General features: G+C 52.8%; 6 protein-coding genes across 6 annotated transcripts; 3 read left to right on the top strand and 3 right to left on the bottom strand.

Moving 5' to 3' along the window:
* Nucleotides 1-471: 471 nt before the first annotated feature.
* On the top strand, nucleotides 472-835 carry PG985_009031 (uncharacterized protein; the record flags this gene model as incomplete). The annotated part of the gene is made up of 3 exons (XM_066828799.1): nucleotides 472-534; nucleotides 612-743; nucleotides 782-835. The coding sequence occupies 3 exons, from the start codon at nucleotides 472-474 to the stop codon at nucleotides 833-835; spliced, it is 249 nt and encodes an 82-aa protein (XP_066683711.1).
* Nucleotides 836-928: 93 nt separating this feature from the next.
* PG985_009030 (isoleucyl-tRNA synthetase) lies at nucleotides 929-4,354 on the bottom strand (the record flags this gene model as incomplete). Its single annotated transcript, XM_066828798.1, has 4 exons — nucleotides 929-2,037; nucleotides 2,102-3,803; nucleotides 3,857-4,210; nucleotides 4,280-4,354. The coding sequence occupies 4 exons, from the start codon at nucleotides 4,352-4,354 to the stop codon at nucleotides 929-931; spliced, it is 3,240 nt and encodes a 1,079-aa protein (XP_066683710.1).
* Nucleotides 4,355-5,352: 998 nt separating this feature from the next.
* On the top strand, nucleotides 5,353-6,684 carry PG985_009029 (conidiophore development protein hymA; the record flags this gene model as incomplete). The annotated part of the gene is made up of 4 exons (XM_066828797.1): nucleotides 5,353-5,451; nucleotides 5,536-5,593; nucleotides 5,663-6,144; nucleotides 6,199-6,684. The coding sequence occupies 4 exons, from the start codon at nucleotides 5,353-5,355 to the stop codon at nucleotides 6,682-6,684; spliced, it is 1,125 nt and encodes a 374-aa protein (XP_066683709.1).
* Nucleotides 6,685-7,590: 906 nt separating this feature from the next.
* PG985_009028 (short chain dehydrogenase/reductase- variant) lies at nucleotides 7,591-8,460 on the top strand (the record flags this gene model as incomplete). Its single annotated transcript, XM_066828796.1, has 1 exon — nucleotides 7,591-8,460. One exon carries the CDS (start codon nucleotides 7,591-7,593, stop codon nucleotides 8,458-8,460), a length of 870 nt encoding a protein of 289 aa, XP_066683708.1.
* A 320-nt stretch (nucleotides 8,461-8,780) lies between these two features.
* On the bottom strand, nucleotides 8,781-10,862 carry PG985_009027 (uncharacterized protein; the record flags this gene model as incomplete). Its single annotated transcript, XM_066828795.1, has 4 exons — nucleotides 8,781-9,305; nucleotides 9,370-9,978; nucleotides 10,049-10,320; nucleotides 10,778-10,862. The coding sequence occupies 4 exons, from the start codon at nucleotides 10,860-10,862 to the stop codon at nucleotides 8,781-8,783; spliced, it is 1,491 nt and encodes a 496-aa protein (XP_066683707.1).
* A 1,076-nt stretch (nucleotides 10,863-11,938) lies between these two features.
* PG985_009026 (uncharacterized protein) lies at nucleotides 11,939-14,521 on the bottom strand (the record flags this gene model as incomplete). Its single annotated transcript, XM_066828794.1, has 2 exons — nucleotides 11,939-12,289; nucleotides 12,347-14,521. 2 exons carry the CDS (start codon nucleotides 14,519-14,521, stop codon nucleotides 11,939-11,941), a joined length of 2,526 nt encoding a protein of 841 aa, XP_066683706.1.
* Between the last annotated feature and the right edge of the window lie 434 nt (nucleotides 14,522-14,955).

Genomic DNA, 14,955 nt, shown 5'->3' with positions numbered 1-14,955 from the left:
TTAAGCAGTCATAAGTCGTGTTGTAGTAGGGCTCAAAATGGGAAGAGAGCAGTCGCAAGCGACAGCATCATGGTCGTAGCAAGCTTCCAGGTTTATTGGTGGTTGGAAGCAGATCGGGCAGCAAATGGATATTCTATTGGCACAACGCGTCGGCAGTCAACTGGAAGCGCGTATTACATGCCACTTAGCGGCTGAGAGCGAGTGGACCGCCACTAAACCCAGGGAAGTGCTCAGGTCCAATCCAGCAATTGAACCCCAGGTGCCAGGCCAGCCTGCCAGCCCCCACTAAGTGAGATGGATCAAGTATTGACGCATCAATGTAAGGCACACACTACCAACCGGAGCACAAGAGTAACGCCGTCACCACCCATCCCTTTCATTCACTACCTCTAGCCGTCAAGGTGCAAGTCTTTTCTCAGACACAAGGACACCACATATCGGAGAACGACTCTCGTGATAAGCGAAGCTACGATGCCCGCACGTACACGGCCTATCCAGAAGTTTGCCGCAGCTGTTTCCCAATGCTCTCCCGAGGTGTGTATTCATTTGACCATCGTCCACTTTGTCTGACAATTTCGCAATTACTCCACCTAACCTTCAAATCTTGGCAGGCAGCTGTCTATGGTAAATGCATTGTCGCCGACTACAACTCGGTACACAAGGACAAGTGTGTTGCCGAGTTTATGAAGCTTAAGGACTGCTATTTGGTGAGCCTCCCACGATCGGGCCAAAATGACCTGCCGGTTAACCCTAGTCCCAGAACGCTTCAAAAAAGAAATAGAATTCAATCATCAATATCAACATATTCAAGCCTTTCATCTGGCCTGTGTTCTAGTTGTTTTCCGTTCCCGCCGTTTTTTTAATATAATCGTTCATATGTCGAAAGCTCTATCTACATATATAGGTATGCATTGAAGACGGCCATGCCTTACATCTTCAACAACCTAAGCAAGAAGGTAGCCTTTTGTACCTCTTGTTCCTCCTCTGCGATGATGCCGTCTTCCTTCTTCTCCGGAACCTCACCCTCTACTTGTGTGGCCTCGTGCTTCTCGAGTGGTCTACGCAGCGCCTTCTCCATCGACTTTGTCTGGCCTGTAAAGACATCAGCCAGCCCGATGTTTTCTGGGTCGGAGATGATCTTGTATTCCATCTTGACATCATCGGTGGGCTGGAGACCAGCCTTCTTTCGAAGACGCTGTACACGGTTGATAACCTCTCGCGCAAGACCCTCTTGAGCAAGCTCGGGGTATAGCTCGGAATCGAGAATGGTGAGGACATCCTGGTCCGTGTTGATCTCGAGGTTCTTGTTCGACTCGTCTTGTGCTAGGCCTCGCTTGACCACCAAGTCGCCCTCTTCTAGCCGGATGCCATCCACCACAATGTACTTGTCGACAGCGTACTGTCGGACTTGATCGCTTGTGATGCTCGGCAGCGCCTTCTTGACCTTGCCCATGTCCTTCTTGAGCTTCTTACCCAGCACCGGCCAGTCAGCCTGAACACTGTACTGGACGTTGTACTTGGCCTCGTCCGTGGTCAATACCAAATCACGGACGTTGAGCTCCTCGGTGATATAGGATTCCAGCGACTTGACATCATCAAGGTACTCTTGGCTGCGGTGGAGGACGACGAGAGTCTTCAGTGGGGTCTTCAGTCCCAGGGTCCTCCGTTCTCTCGACACTCGAGCTAACTCAATGACCTTTTGCATTCGGCCGACCTGCCTTTCAATGACCGGGTTGAAGAGTTCTTGCCTGACATCAGGGAACTCGAGGAAATGCACGCTGCGGGGGTCCTTTGCTTGCAGATCCTTAGGGATGTGAGGAAGGAGCTTGGAGTAGATGGTTTCTGTGATGAACGGCGTGAAGGGGGCCAGTCCTCGGCACAGGGTGAACAAAACCTCGAAGAGGGTATTCAGCGCGTGCTTGGTGTCGTCTACTCCGTACTCGCCCTTGAGACGCTTTCGGTTGAACCGGATGTACCAGTTCGTGGTATTATCAATAAGCTCCAGTAGTCGAGGAACAACAGTGTAGAGGCGATAGGCTAAAAATGAACCAAGTCAGTCTCTCGAACCAAGTCTACTAACACGCCGGATAATGTGTCTTACCTGCCATCTCTTCGTTAACGAACTGGAGCAGACTCTGGCAACTGGCAAGAATCCATTTATCCATAACGTTCGCGTTTGAGCTCTCCATCTTCGGGTCAAAGAGATAATCAATGTTCTCGACCTTCTTCAGGAGTGCCACCTGCCCCTCGAAGAACTTGTAACTGTTCCAGAGGGGAAGCAGGACTTTCTGTACAACCTCCTTGACTCCTGACTCCTTGAATCTCAGAGGTTCTGCACGAACCACTGGCGAGTTAATCATGTATAGTCGAAGCGCGTCAGAGCCGTACTTCTCGAAAATGGCGCTAGGATCCGGGTAGTTCTTGAGTCTCTTGGACATCTTCTTTCCGTCCTCGGCAAGAACCATGCCGTTGACGACGCAGTTCTTGAAGGGGGAGACGCCAAAAAGGTGAGTACCTAGCACCAGCAGTGTATAGAACCAGCCTCTCGTCTGGTCTAGACCCTCGGCAATAAAGTCGCCCGGGAACCCATCCTTCAGCTTATCCTTGTTCTCAAAGGGATAGTGCTGGCTTGCGTAAGGCATGCTTCCAGACTCGAACCAACAGTCAAAAACACCCTCGACACGCTTCAGGTCTCCTCTGCCTTGCTTGCTAGGAATGGTGATGTGGTCGACCTTGTCTCTGTGGATGTCCGTGATCTCTCCCTCATAACCACTAAGCTGCTTGAGCTCCTCGACGCTGCCAATGCAGATCATTTCCTCCTTATCATCGCTCATCCAGACCGGCAGAGGCGTTCCCCAGTATCTGTTGCGCGAGACGTTCCAATCACGAGCATTCTTGATCCAGTTGGCGAATCGGTTCTCTTTCACAAAGTTGGGCACCCAGTGAGTTCCTTCGATGTTCTTCAGCATTTGAGGGATGATTTCGGGAATTCGGATAAACCAAGATGGAACGGCACGGTAGATCAGAGGCGTATCGGATCGGTAGCACAAGGGGTATGAATGCCTAAGTTGGGAGTCGGCCACGACCCTGCCAGTACCCTTCAGGTGCTTGATGATGGGCTTGTCCGCCTCCTTGCAGTGCAAGCCAGCGAATTCCTTCGCCTTCTCGGTGAATACGCCCTTCTCATCAAGAAAATCTGGCGGCGGGCGCGTTTCGTTGATGATACCGGCGGCAATGGCCACGTTGTAATCGTCTTCACCAAAGGCAGGGGCCTGGTGGACAATACCAGTACCACTGTCATCGGTGACATAATCTGCGTTGAGGACCTTGAATGCGATACCCTTGAATTCTTCGTTGAGATAATCAAAGAGAGGCTCGTATTCCCAGCCCAACATGTCCTTGCCCTTGATCTTTTCCAATACTGTGTATTTCGCCTTCTTGGGATCCTTGTAAATGGTGCTTAGCAGCTTTTCCATGATGATATAGTTGTTGCCAGACTTCTCGTCGGCGATTTTGAGGTATTCAAATTCCGGATGCACTGCAAGACCCAGATGGGTGGGCAGGGTCCACGGAGTTGTCGTCCACGCCAGGAGGTGAGTCTTGGGGTCGCTCAGAAGAGGGAAAGAGACGACAACTGCGGGATCCGTCACATCCTGGTAGTTCTGGTTCGACTCGAAGTTCGACAGAGCCGTCGTGAGAGCGCAGGAATAGGGCATGACTTTGTAGCCCTGGTATACCGAGCCCTTGTCGAAGAGCTGCTTGAAGACCCACCAATCCGTCTCCATGAAAGTCAAGTCCATTGTCTGGGCAAATGTTAGCTACCCTCTCGCGATGTAAGTGCAGCGCCAAGAATCACCTTGTAGTCGTTTTCGAAGTCGATCCAGCGACCCAGACGCTCAATGGTGTGACGCCATTCCTCTCTGTATCGCATCACAATAGCGCGACACTCGGCATTGTACTTTTCCAAGCCCATCTCCATGACGGCCTGCTTGCCGGTGATGCCGAACTTCTTATCGATTTCATGTTCGATGGGCAGACCGTGTGTATCCCAACCGAAACGTCTCTCGACATGGAAGCCCTTCATCGACCAATACCTGGGGATGATGTCCTTGATGGTCGAGGCGAGAAGATGGCCATAATGCGGAAGACCGGTCGCGAAGGGCGGGCCATCGTAGAAGGTGTAGCGAGGCTTTCCCTCGGTCAATTCGACCTAGAGACGATCACGCTGGTCAGTTTCCGATATCATCGTGTGCGCATTGGCCAGATCTGGCGGCCGTACCTGACGCTGGAAAGCATCCCACTCCCTCCACTTCTGGATGACCTCGAGCTCTGACTTGGGGAAGTCGATAGACATATTGAAACGTCCGGCAGGAGCTAACAGACGAAGGGGCCAATATGATCGCAGCTACCAGAGAGCCTTCGGGTTGTAATTGTGATTCCTGTCACAGAGTGGAATCGGAAGCCTGCCTAAGAATGGTGAATCGAGGGGCACGATTTTATGTACATCCCACCTTCCCGTCGAAATTCCTTGGTGGGGTGGTACAAATTGTGAGTCAAACCGCCTATGACTGGTATAACACCTTTCGGACTTTTATGCACTGGCGGGGTAGTTGGGTTGCCCCTCGCTCAAGTACCTTTGCTACACTCGATGTACCAACATCAAATCCAATCATTCATCAAATTGATAGCAAGAAGCCGCCCAAAATCGCTTGTATAACAGGAACCCGATTCAAAAACACAGTAAAGTGACTTTGAGGTCTCGACAGCCAGGTTGAGAACTACATAATACTTATCAATCAATGTATTTACAGTAGCCATGACACTCAACTCGAAGTACCGGACACTCTTGATGTAGGGCAGTTGATGTGCCCCACGGCGGGCGATAAGCGATATCCCAGTTTAACCCCCAGAAGTTTAGGTACTGTACTTCCAGTATTACCCGTCACTGGCAGAGTCGGAGCCTTATTGCGCGCTGCTACCCAGCAAGTGCATGTTTCAACTTACCTACCATCAATTGAATCGAAAGTAAATAACAACACCCCCCCAAGACAACTTGAAATAAACAGCAACAACGCAACAGGACCTATTTGCCAGGCTTGATCTTAGCTTGGGCCTGCGTCGCCTCTTTTCTACTATTTCCCGCATAGTTTCTTCTGCAACTAAGACTTAATGCCCCCCTGGCCCCAGGGACTGACTTGGCCTGCGATCCTGTCCTCTTCCCTGTGGTGTTAGTCGCTCAAGAGTCGGCTTTCTTGGACTCTGTCTACCTGCACCCTCCACCGCTCTGCAGATCAAGGTTGGGCACCGCCTGGAACTCACCCACAAAGCGCTCCCGCATAAACCTCCGCAACCATGTCCTTCCTCTTCGGCCGCGCGCGCACTCGAACCAACACACTCGACTTATCCAAGCAGGCTCGCGAGCATGTCCTCAAGCTCGAAGTCCCCGGCAAGGTGGGTGTTCCGTTCACCTTTGTACCCACAATCTTTGTTTCAATGGCTACTACAGGGCTGACATGCAGGGGCTGTGTTATATAGGCCGAGGAGCTGGCCAAGGTGCTCAGTCAGATGAAACTCATACTTCAAGGGACACCAGGTCGGTCAATTGTCTTCTAAGGACCAATCCGTGACGGAGTGTTGCTTACACTGGTTGCTGCCGCGCTAGAGTCCGACAGCACGCCTGACCAGGTATACCAGCTGGTGCAAGGTCTGATAGAAGAGGACCTGCTACTGCTGCTCGCCCAGCACCTGTGGCGCTTGCCCTTCGAATCGCGGAAAGACACCCAGGTCATCTTCTCCTACGTCTTTCGCTTCCGACCACCCACCGCATCCCCCAAGACCGACCCCGTCGCACTGAGCTACGTGGTCAACAACAAGCCGCAAGTCTTGCTGGAACTATGTCGCGGCTACGAGCACAAGGAAAGCGCCACGCCTGCCGGGTCGGTGTTGCGGGAAGTGCTCAAGAGTGAAGCTGCGGCGGCCATTATACTTTATGACGATGGGGAGGAGCCTGGCTCGAGCCTAAAGGGGGTGACAGCCATCGAAAGAGAGCGGCCACAGAGCGGCAGTGGCGTGTTCTGGAGATTCTTCGACTGGATTGACAAAAGCTCATTCGAGGTCGCTGCCGATGCATTCACCACATTCAGGGTAAGCTCACCCGGCCCCTTTTTCTTGGTCCAACTAATCACCTGCATTGCCTAGGAACTTTTGACGAAACACAAGGATCTTGTGCCGCGCTACCTGGCTGTCAACTTCGAGCTATTCTTTGACAGGTACAACCATGTTCTGGTTCAATCAAATAGCTATGTCACGAAGCGTCAGTCCATCAAGTTGCTCGGCGAGATATTACTCGACCGTTCCAACTACAATGTCATGACGGCTTACGTAGACCGCGGCGAACATCTCAAAATCTGCATGAATCTACTGCGCGACGATAGGAAGATGGTCCAATATGAGGGGTTCCATGTTTTCAAGGTTTTTGTTGCGAATCCTCATAAGTCGGTCGCAGTCCAGAAGATCTTGTTGATGAACCGGGATAAGCTGCTGAATTTCCTAAGCCACTTTTTGGAGGATCGTACAGATGACGAACAATTCATTGATGAAAGGGAGTTCCTCATCAAGCAGATCCGAAATATGCCACCAAACCCCGTCCCGCCGACGAGACAGATGCCCCAGGGTGGCGCCTAATCGACATCCACAAGCCGGTAGCTGCTAGGCTACCTCTATGATACACCACCATCTGTAGTATGGATCCCAGGAGCCCGTGGGCTTCCTCCTTACAGAGTTCACGTCAATGGTCACCAGCTACCAAAGTTGTCGTGGCAGAAGTGTAAGGGGAGGCCGCTGGCATGATATAATGCATGCGGTAGACTTGCAAAGGCAGCCTCGACGGCGAAATCATTACGATGCATGTAGCTAGGCGTTTACGGCAGGTCTAACGAATAATGAAAAGCTGAGAGCTATGGATGATATTTGCAGTCCTCCATTCCCCAGATGTAACATAGATGAAGTTGCTTGTGATCAAGATCATATACATATATACCTGAAGTACACCCAGCTGGGGGCACACACATATAGCCATATACGCGTTTGCGCTTGCTACTTCTTGCGTTAGGTTCCTGTATGTATGTATGTCATACCTGCAAGACCCAGCCCCAGCCCCTTTGCATGCCGAGTGGGGCAGCTCCTCGCAAAAAGTGACGACTACTGCATGAAGACGAGGAGTAGTCTCCAACCTTTGCGGCGATTATATTCGGCTTAAACCCGACCGTGTAGCTTGTTCAAGAACCGCCAAGCGACCGCAGGAATAAAGCGTCTTGATTATTCCACTTACTCCAGGGAATAACAGTGGAATAAACTAATACGATTGGAACAATAGGCGTTTAGTAGACCTGCTTATATCCCTGGGGAGGCTTGGCCGGTTTATTCTCGCATGGGCCTGCCGCACGCTCAATCGCCCTTATTCAATTACTTAATCATACTGGCTCGTTCTACTCCGCCCGAACAAGCTTCAAATACACACCTACACTGAAAGCAGATCCCTGCGAGGAAAGCTTGCCAATTCCATTATTACCGAATAAGTCGTTCCAAATCATGTCGTCATCAGCAATCTTCAAGGCCGGTAACACGGCCGTCATCACCGGCGGCGCAAGCGGCATCGGCCTGGCGCTGGCCAGGAAATGCGCCGGGTACGGCATGAAGGTACTGGTGGCCGACTGGAACGCCGAGCTGCTGGCCAAGGTCCCCGCGGACGTGGCAGCCACCTACCAGATGGACGTGAGCCAGGCGAAGGACTGGGCGGGCTTCCAGGAAAAGATCCAGAAAGAATTTGAGGGCAAGATCAACCTCCTGGCCCTCAACGCCGGCACGGGCGCCAAGCACAGCTTCGACTCGCCCGAGGGTTTCGAAAAGATCCTCAACGTCAACATCTTCGGCGTCGTTTACGGCATCACCCACCTCCTGCCTCTGATCAAGTCGTCGTCCAAGGAGGACTCCGCCATCATCATCACGGGCTCCAAGCAAGGCATCACCAACCCTCCCGGGAATCCGGCGTACAACGCGTCCAAGGCGGCCGTCAAGTCGTTGGCCGAGCAGCTCTCGTACGACCTGCGGGCGGACCACCCTTCCGTCTCGGTACACCTGCTCGTGCCCGGCTGGACGTGGACGGGACTGGCGGGCGGTCAGCCGGGCGCGGGCCGCGACACTATTGCCACGACCGCTGGGGCGGCCGCCGACGAGAAGAAAAAGCCCGATGCGCCATGGTGGCCCGAGGATGTGGTCGAGTACCTCGAGAAGAAAATGGCCGAGAAGCAGTTCTGGGTCATATGCCCGGATAACGAGGTCACCGAGGAGATGGACAAGAAACGCATGGCGTGGAGCGCCGGCGATGTCGTCAATGGGAGGCTGCCACTGAGTCGTTGGCGCGAGGAGTACAAGCAACAGGCTGCCGAATTCATGAAGTAGCCGGCGACAGGAAGGACCGAAATCGTCCATGGCAGCATACTATGGTCAGGGCCGTATCAAGAGGTTTAGCGGACCAGGTTTTAATCCATCAACTATGCAGCTTCATGCTTTTGCTAGGCATTTCTTTCTACTGAAGTGGCTGGACAACTTCTCATAATTAATAGTACAGCAAATACAAGTCCTAACCAAATGCTCGTGCCTTCTTGGATATCGTGATTGACGCACATACAACTGAGCATGGACTGAACACGCCGATAACTCCCCAATTTCCACGATAAACCATCAAAGCAGTCCCCCCTTACCAAACCACATGCGAACCTTTACCTTGGCACATGTGGTTGCTTCGCCAGCAACATTGTGACTGATTCTTTAGCGTTAATGGTGTTCCAGACGCTGTCTTTGCCACCCTGCCTCCACTCATCACCCGTTGTGGCATGTTCGCCGCTGCCCCTGATGGATTCGCCCATGATGATGTCGAGATCGCGTTTTTGGGAGCTGAGCCAGTCTTTCACAAATGTAGCTGGGTCTTCGCTTAACGAAGACAGGAACGCATGCTTGGACTTGGACACGTGAACAGCTTGCACGATTGTGGCGAGTTGGTCGTCAAGCAGAGCAACCTCCTTAAGCATGCTGGCGTATCCTGGGTTGTTGAGGAAGGTCACCATCTTCTCCTTCAGGGGGTCATCCACCGCGACTCGGACGTCATATATGGTTGGCTTGGGGTCCTTGTGGAACTCCTCGTCCACCCGAATGGTGAAAGGGAGTTTGACGGCCGGCAGCGGCTTCAGCTGAGGCGTAATGTAGTTGTATAGAAGGGGAATGGAGCCCGTCTCGATGTTGAAAGCCTAGATGTCCTCGAGTCAGTAAAAATTCAGCATGGTAGCAGCCTGTTCAGCAGTAGCACCGTACCTTCTTGAGAAGGTCGTCGCATCGGAAATTGCGTTTCTCCTCATCCTCCTGCAGACCCATGAACTTGATGTAGTCCCATACAGCCATGACGACTTCTTGCCGCGTGGCTTCTGTCTTGTCGACAATGTCGGCCAGAGCGGGCTCAACCGCGTAGCGTTCTGGGTCTTCGTGGCGAGTCAAGTTGATGACGATGTGCATGTTCTCGTCGCCGCTGCGCTTGAAGATCAACTCATCGAAGTCTGCAGATGCAGGGAGGTTGGTCGATGGACCAGTTCGTTCTGGCTTTTTCCACTCCATGCTCTGGTCAATGCCCTTGCGATTCGCAGGAAAGTCGACCGTCAGGGCCTTGAAGAAGTGGGAGAAGCGATACTTGGGTGCCTTGGTCGCCTTAGACTTGGCATCAGCACCGTCTTCGTCCATCTTATCTTCGTCGTCCTCTTCGCCAGCATCCTCCTTGTCCAGATCGTCGTCATCATCCAGGAGTCGACCCTCGATTTTGATTCGATAGGTGGGTTCTAGATTTGAGCTGAAATCGAAAGCGGGTACGTTGAGATCGTTGTTCTGCCACTGCTGGTCTTCCGCAGTGTTGGAAACCCAAACGCGCAGCGTCTTCCATCGCTTTAAGCAGCCGCCCGTTAGCAAAGGACCCCAATTGGACAGGCGTGCGTTCTCAGCCTACCTTTACGCTCCGGTTGACGGAATCTACAATGTCCAGTCTCTTTCGCGTCATGGTCGCGTCAAGTCGCCGCTCGAAGTCGCGCAGTTCTCTGTATTTGGCGCCCATTTCACCGATGGTACACTCGTCGATATTGTCGGGGAGGTTTTTGTCAGTGGGTTTCCGGCTTCGTCGCTTGGCCATCTCGACTTGCATAGCAGCGGCCTGCTGTTGTTGCGCCATCTGGGCCTGGGTCAATGGAACTTGGGGGTGAGGTCCCGAGGACATCATAGGGCCTGCCATGACCGGACGGTTAGCACGAATAAGCTCGGGAAAGCAGCGGTGGATGGTTGGTCAGACGAGGTGGGATGCGATAGAGAAGTCGGGTTGGAGCTGCAGCTGCACAAAGACAAGACAGGACAAGATGGATTCCAGAAGATCAAGGCTGGTACCCTGGTACTAGTTGATGGCTAATGATCTGTGGAGACGTGAATTTCTGTGTGGGGTATGGTCTGAGGAATGGTCGCGACATGCTCATCATATAAAAGCCAGCAAAAGGCGGATTATAGCGTGTTTGTGTCGAATCGGGACGACCGCACTGGCGGCGCGGACGCAACACCCGGCTTCTTCCATTTGTCCCCGTTGTGCCTTGTGTTGCCAACTCACGTGCGGCGACAACCGACCGAGATATTTACTGCATTCCACTACGAAACCAAGGGAGAAACGCGAATTATTATAGGGCAGTCAACATACCGATGCCTCCACGTCGTGGGCCGGACGAGTGAGGAGTGCGCGGTGGCACTTGCTGTTGCGGGAACTGACGATAAGCGGGCTGCATTTTGACGGCCTAGCATCAACGGAGGACCTGGGCAATTGGCAGGATATAATAAGAGGGGATTGGGAATGATCGATTCGTTCGCTGCCCGGTGAGACCGGATGCCGTAGCGTATGTAGCGTTGGGTAGCGTTGTGCTGGCCGGTGCGACGATGGGCTCTTGGTCCGGAGGTTGTAAGTCAAGTTCGCGATCGAGAAATTTTGGGGAACTGGTCCGTCTCGTCTCGCTGCCCCAGCCAAACGCGACTTGCTGTTGGCGGCTGCAGTTGGACTAGAGCGTAGAATGAGGCTGGACGAGGAAACAGTGGGGGTATTTGAGGCTCTTTTACTGGCCTCTTCTCTTCTCTAGTGGCCCGTGCCCAATATCAGTTCCAGGGCATTGAACACCAGTAATAATGTACCAACCAACCCAGGGTTCAATGACCATCCATCGCAGGCAGAGAAAAAGGTGATTAGGTAGTGTATATTTGAATAGGCTGAAAGTACCGTAGGTATGTAATAAGTAGATATGCCTACAGCCCCGCATCTAGTCCGAAACCATGGAGCAAAAGTTTTGGGCCAACGCCTGCCTGGTCGTCCTATCTGAATACTCCATATACATGCAATGCTGGCCTGGGCATCATGGCCCAGGAGACGTCTTCATACTCCTCCCCCTTCTACTCAGTCGCCTCCCCACTAAAAAGGAAACAGGAAGATGCTGTCTTCGCTACAGGTTTTGTCTTGCTCCGTCCGTCCTATCAAGACAGATGTCAATGCAATTATCTTGCAAACCTCCAAGAGGCAGGCCCTATGTTGATTAAAATGCAATTGAAGGGGTTGTGACCAAGAGAAGAAAGAAAAAACCCTCCGAGCCCAGTAAAGAAGTGATTTCGGAAGACACCTCGACTGTTAATACCGTGTCTGTGGCATCTGCTAGACTACTGCTAGTCAGATTTTGCGTCTTCTCCCCGGTTATCAAAAGTGCTGTCAGAACCTGCTACGCCTGCGCTGAACATGAGAAAATAAAGTGAAGTGGAACCGCGACTCCCGATCCGGGCACTGCCAGTACTGTTCAGCAGGAACCGCCATCTCTGAGCAACCCTAGAATGCTGGACCGAGCCCTTGCTTGGATTGACGCTTGCTAAAACGGTTGCGCTTGCTTGTCGTGGTGTCCTCCAAGCTCAGTTGGCTTTTGCTTAGGTGATTCCGGTGCGACCTATCGCTGATGCCAAAGCCTTCAGAGTTCAAAGCTCCAGTGCCACCGAATGTACTGGCCGGACTAGACATGGATGACGACATGTCGCCAAAACCGTTGTCGCTGTTGGTATGATTCAGCGATACGGCCATGTCTCTGGCCTGCTCCAAGTTCTCGATCCAGTCGTCGGCAGTGGGCCTGGAAGAATCCAGACTGTTCGCAGCTTTGGGTTCCTCAAATGTATAGTGCATCCCGTACTGGTTAAGGTCAGTATAATCGTGTCAAGATGAGATGCATTCGTCGAGGGAACTTACCGAGTCGACACACCAGACCGTCTGTCCCTTGGCATCAATCTGAGTTCTCCAGGCGCAGTCTGGCGCAAGAAGCGATATTTCTTGCTTAGACTTCTTTTCCTCACCGCCTGCCGGGGCCAGCACGACCCGGCCACTCGAGGTAATCATCACAAGTCGCTGCCTTTTCTTGGTTGTGCTTCCTCCAAAGAAGCGAGCAAATTTCCGATGCCCCTCTCCATGTTCGCCGCCACTCTTCGCGTGGGGGCTGTTCGGGATGGGCGTCGACATGACCAACAGGTCGCCAAGTCTCAATATCCTCTCGTTCGTGCGATTCAAGACAGGAGACCATTCAATATCCAGCTGCGATGGCGGAGGGATATCTGTGACTATACGCCCGGGAGGTCGTACTGACCCATTTGCATTATTGCCGGTTGGGAGCAGTCGTGATTGAGGCGCGGATTGAGGCGAGTTGCCGCCATTGAGATTGATGATCTTAGGCTCTTGTGGAGGTGGTGCATATGGACGCAAGCGCGGAGCCTTCATCCTCCATAGTTGCTTACCAAAGGTTTGGCCATCAAAGAATTCATGGTTTTTGATATGTTCGATGGTAAGTCGTCTCTCAGGGTCCAGAACCAGAAGACGCTCTATCAAGTCTTGAGCAGCTGGAGGGAACCCGGGAGGGAACGTGTAGTCAAGCTCCACGATTTTCTGAAAAGTCAGATATTCGGAGCCCCCTTTAAATGGCGGCCGCCCAGCCAGCAGTTGGTAGATGATGCAACCGAAAGCCCACAGATCACTCGCCTTACAAGCGTTCTTATTACGAAGCAGTTCGGGGCTCACGTATTCAGCAGTACCAACAAATGACTCGGCTCTGGTATCATCCTGTGGCCTATCTCTGCCAGGGCGGTCGTCCGGCCTAGCAGCAGCAGTAGCAGGAGTCTGCGGTGCCCGGGGATCAGTAAGAAGTCGAGCGGTGCCAAAATCAGTGATCTTGACATGCATAGAGTCGTCGAGTAGAACATTCTCCGGCTTGAGGTCACGGTGAATAACACCTCTAGAATGCATGTACTCGATGGAGTCGAGGATCTGTGCTCCGAAGAACCTTGCACATTCAACATCAAAAGTCCCCGTCTTCTTGAGGACACCTAAGAGCTCTCCGCTGTTGCACAAATCCAACACATAGTAGAGAGAATTCTCATCCTGAAAGGTATAGTAGAGACGGACGATGCCCGGATGCTCTGTGAGTCGGTTCAGAGTATCTTTCTCGATGTTGACGTATTTGATCTTCTTCTCCTTGATAATATGCCTCTTCTCCAAAACCTTGATGGCATATTCCTTGAGCGTTTGTCGATCGGTAGCAAGGTAGACTGTACTGTACGATCCTTCGCCGAGGGTGCGACCAAATGAGAAGTCACGAACCCCCTTTTTCACAGTCTTTACAATCGTTTTCCCATTTGCGTCGATTTCTCTCCGAGTGCTGACCGCCGCGCCTCTGTCTTTCCAGTCCTCGCTGCTGTTGGACATGGATATGTCGGGTCGGACTGGACCTCGAGGCTCTGGGACGGTGGGAATGCCAGGTATTGATGCATATCCCCCACCCATCCCCCTTGAGCTTCTCCTAGGAGGCAATGGACCACCTCCTGCTGGCGGGGGAACTGGTCTGTTCGGGTTGTAGGACCGATCTCGATGGCTGGATTCCCTCGAAGGGATAGCAGCAGGATTCGTGGTATAGTTAGGATTCGACCGAGAATCTTGTCTGGTAGGCATATTATACATGGAGGTCCTAGAAGCCTCGGACCGTAGTATTTTGTAGGAGTCGGCGGCTTGGTCTCGCTCCGCAGCCGTGTAGATACCGGAACCAGGCCGTGCAGACGGACCAGAATATGGCGGAGACGTGTGTTGTGGATATGGGTTCGGGAGTTGCCCCTGGGAATCTGCATATGGGAGGCCGGGCTCGACGGGTTGGCTTCTGCTTTCCTGAGCCTCGGTCTGGGTCTGGGTCTGGGGTTGAATCGGACTCTGCGAGCCTTGGCCTTGTAGCTGGGCTACACTGTTGGCGGTCGTCTGCCTGGAAATGGCAGGTTGAACAGCTTCATCATGTTGAGCCAAAGCTTCTTGAGGACCGGGTTCGGCGTCGTCAGGGTTCGCAATTCGTAAGCCGCCAAGGGCTCGAGAGAGACTTAGGTCGTTATTCATGGCGGTGAGTGGTCTGATTAGCTAGGATAGTGCTGATGAGAAAGTCTAATGTGTCGAGCTTGTGGGATGGGAGCTGGGGCAGATCCGCGGTGGCTGTCCGTCTGTGACTTTTGTCCCAAGCAAAGCGGATGGAACAGCAGAACCCAAAGTCAACCCACAAGCAATCCTTCGGCGTCTGGGCGAAGCGTGGAAGAGGCCCCGATCAAAGAAAAAGCCGCCCTGATGGAGGGTGGTTTGGGCTACGAGAATCCAAGGGTTGCCAAAACACCGGCTGAGCGGGCTGATGGTGAACCCGGGCTGATGGTGAACCCGCGGCGAGTTGGTCGCAAAAGATGCCGAGTACTATTTAGGGGAGAGTCGCCGCGATAGCTTCGGTGCGCCGGGCTTCAGTGGTGAATCGTAAAATGGGTGGCTCGACTGGGCGAAACCGCGGA

Source organism: Apiospora marii (genome assembly GCF_038362585.1).
Source record: "Apiospora marii strain CBS 49790 chromosome Unknown utg000005l_segment0_segment0, whole genome shotgun sequence".
Lineage (NCBI taxonomy): Eukaryota > Fungi > Ascomycota > Sordariomycetes > Amphisphaeriales > Apiosporaceae > Apiospora > Apiospora marii.
Note: the sequence above shows the minus strand (reverse complement) of the source record. Positions and strands in the feature narration are given on the sequence as shown.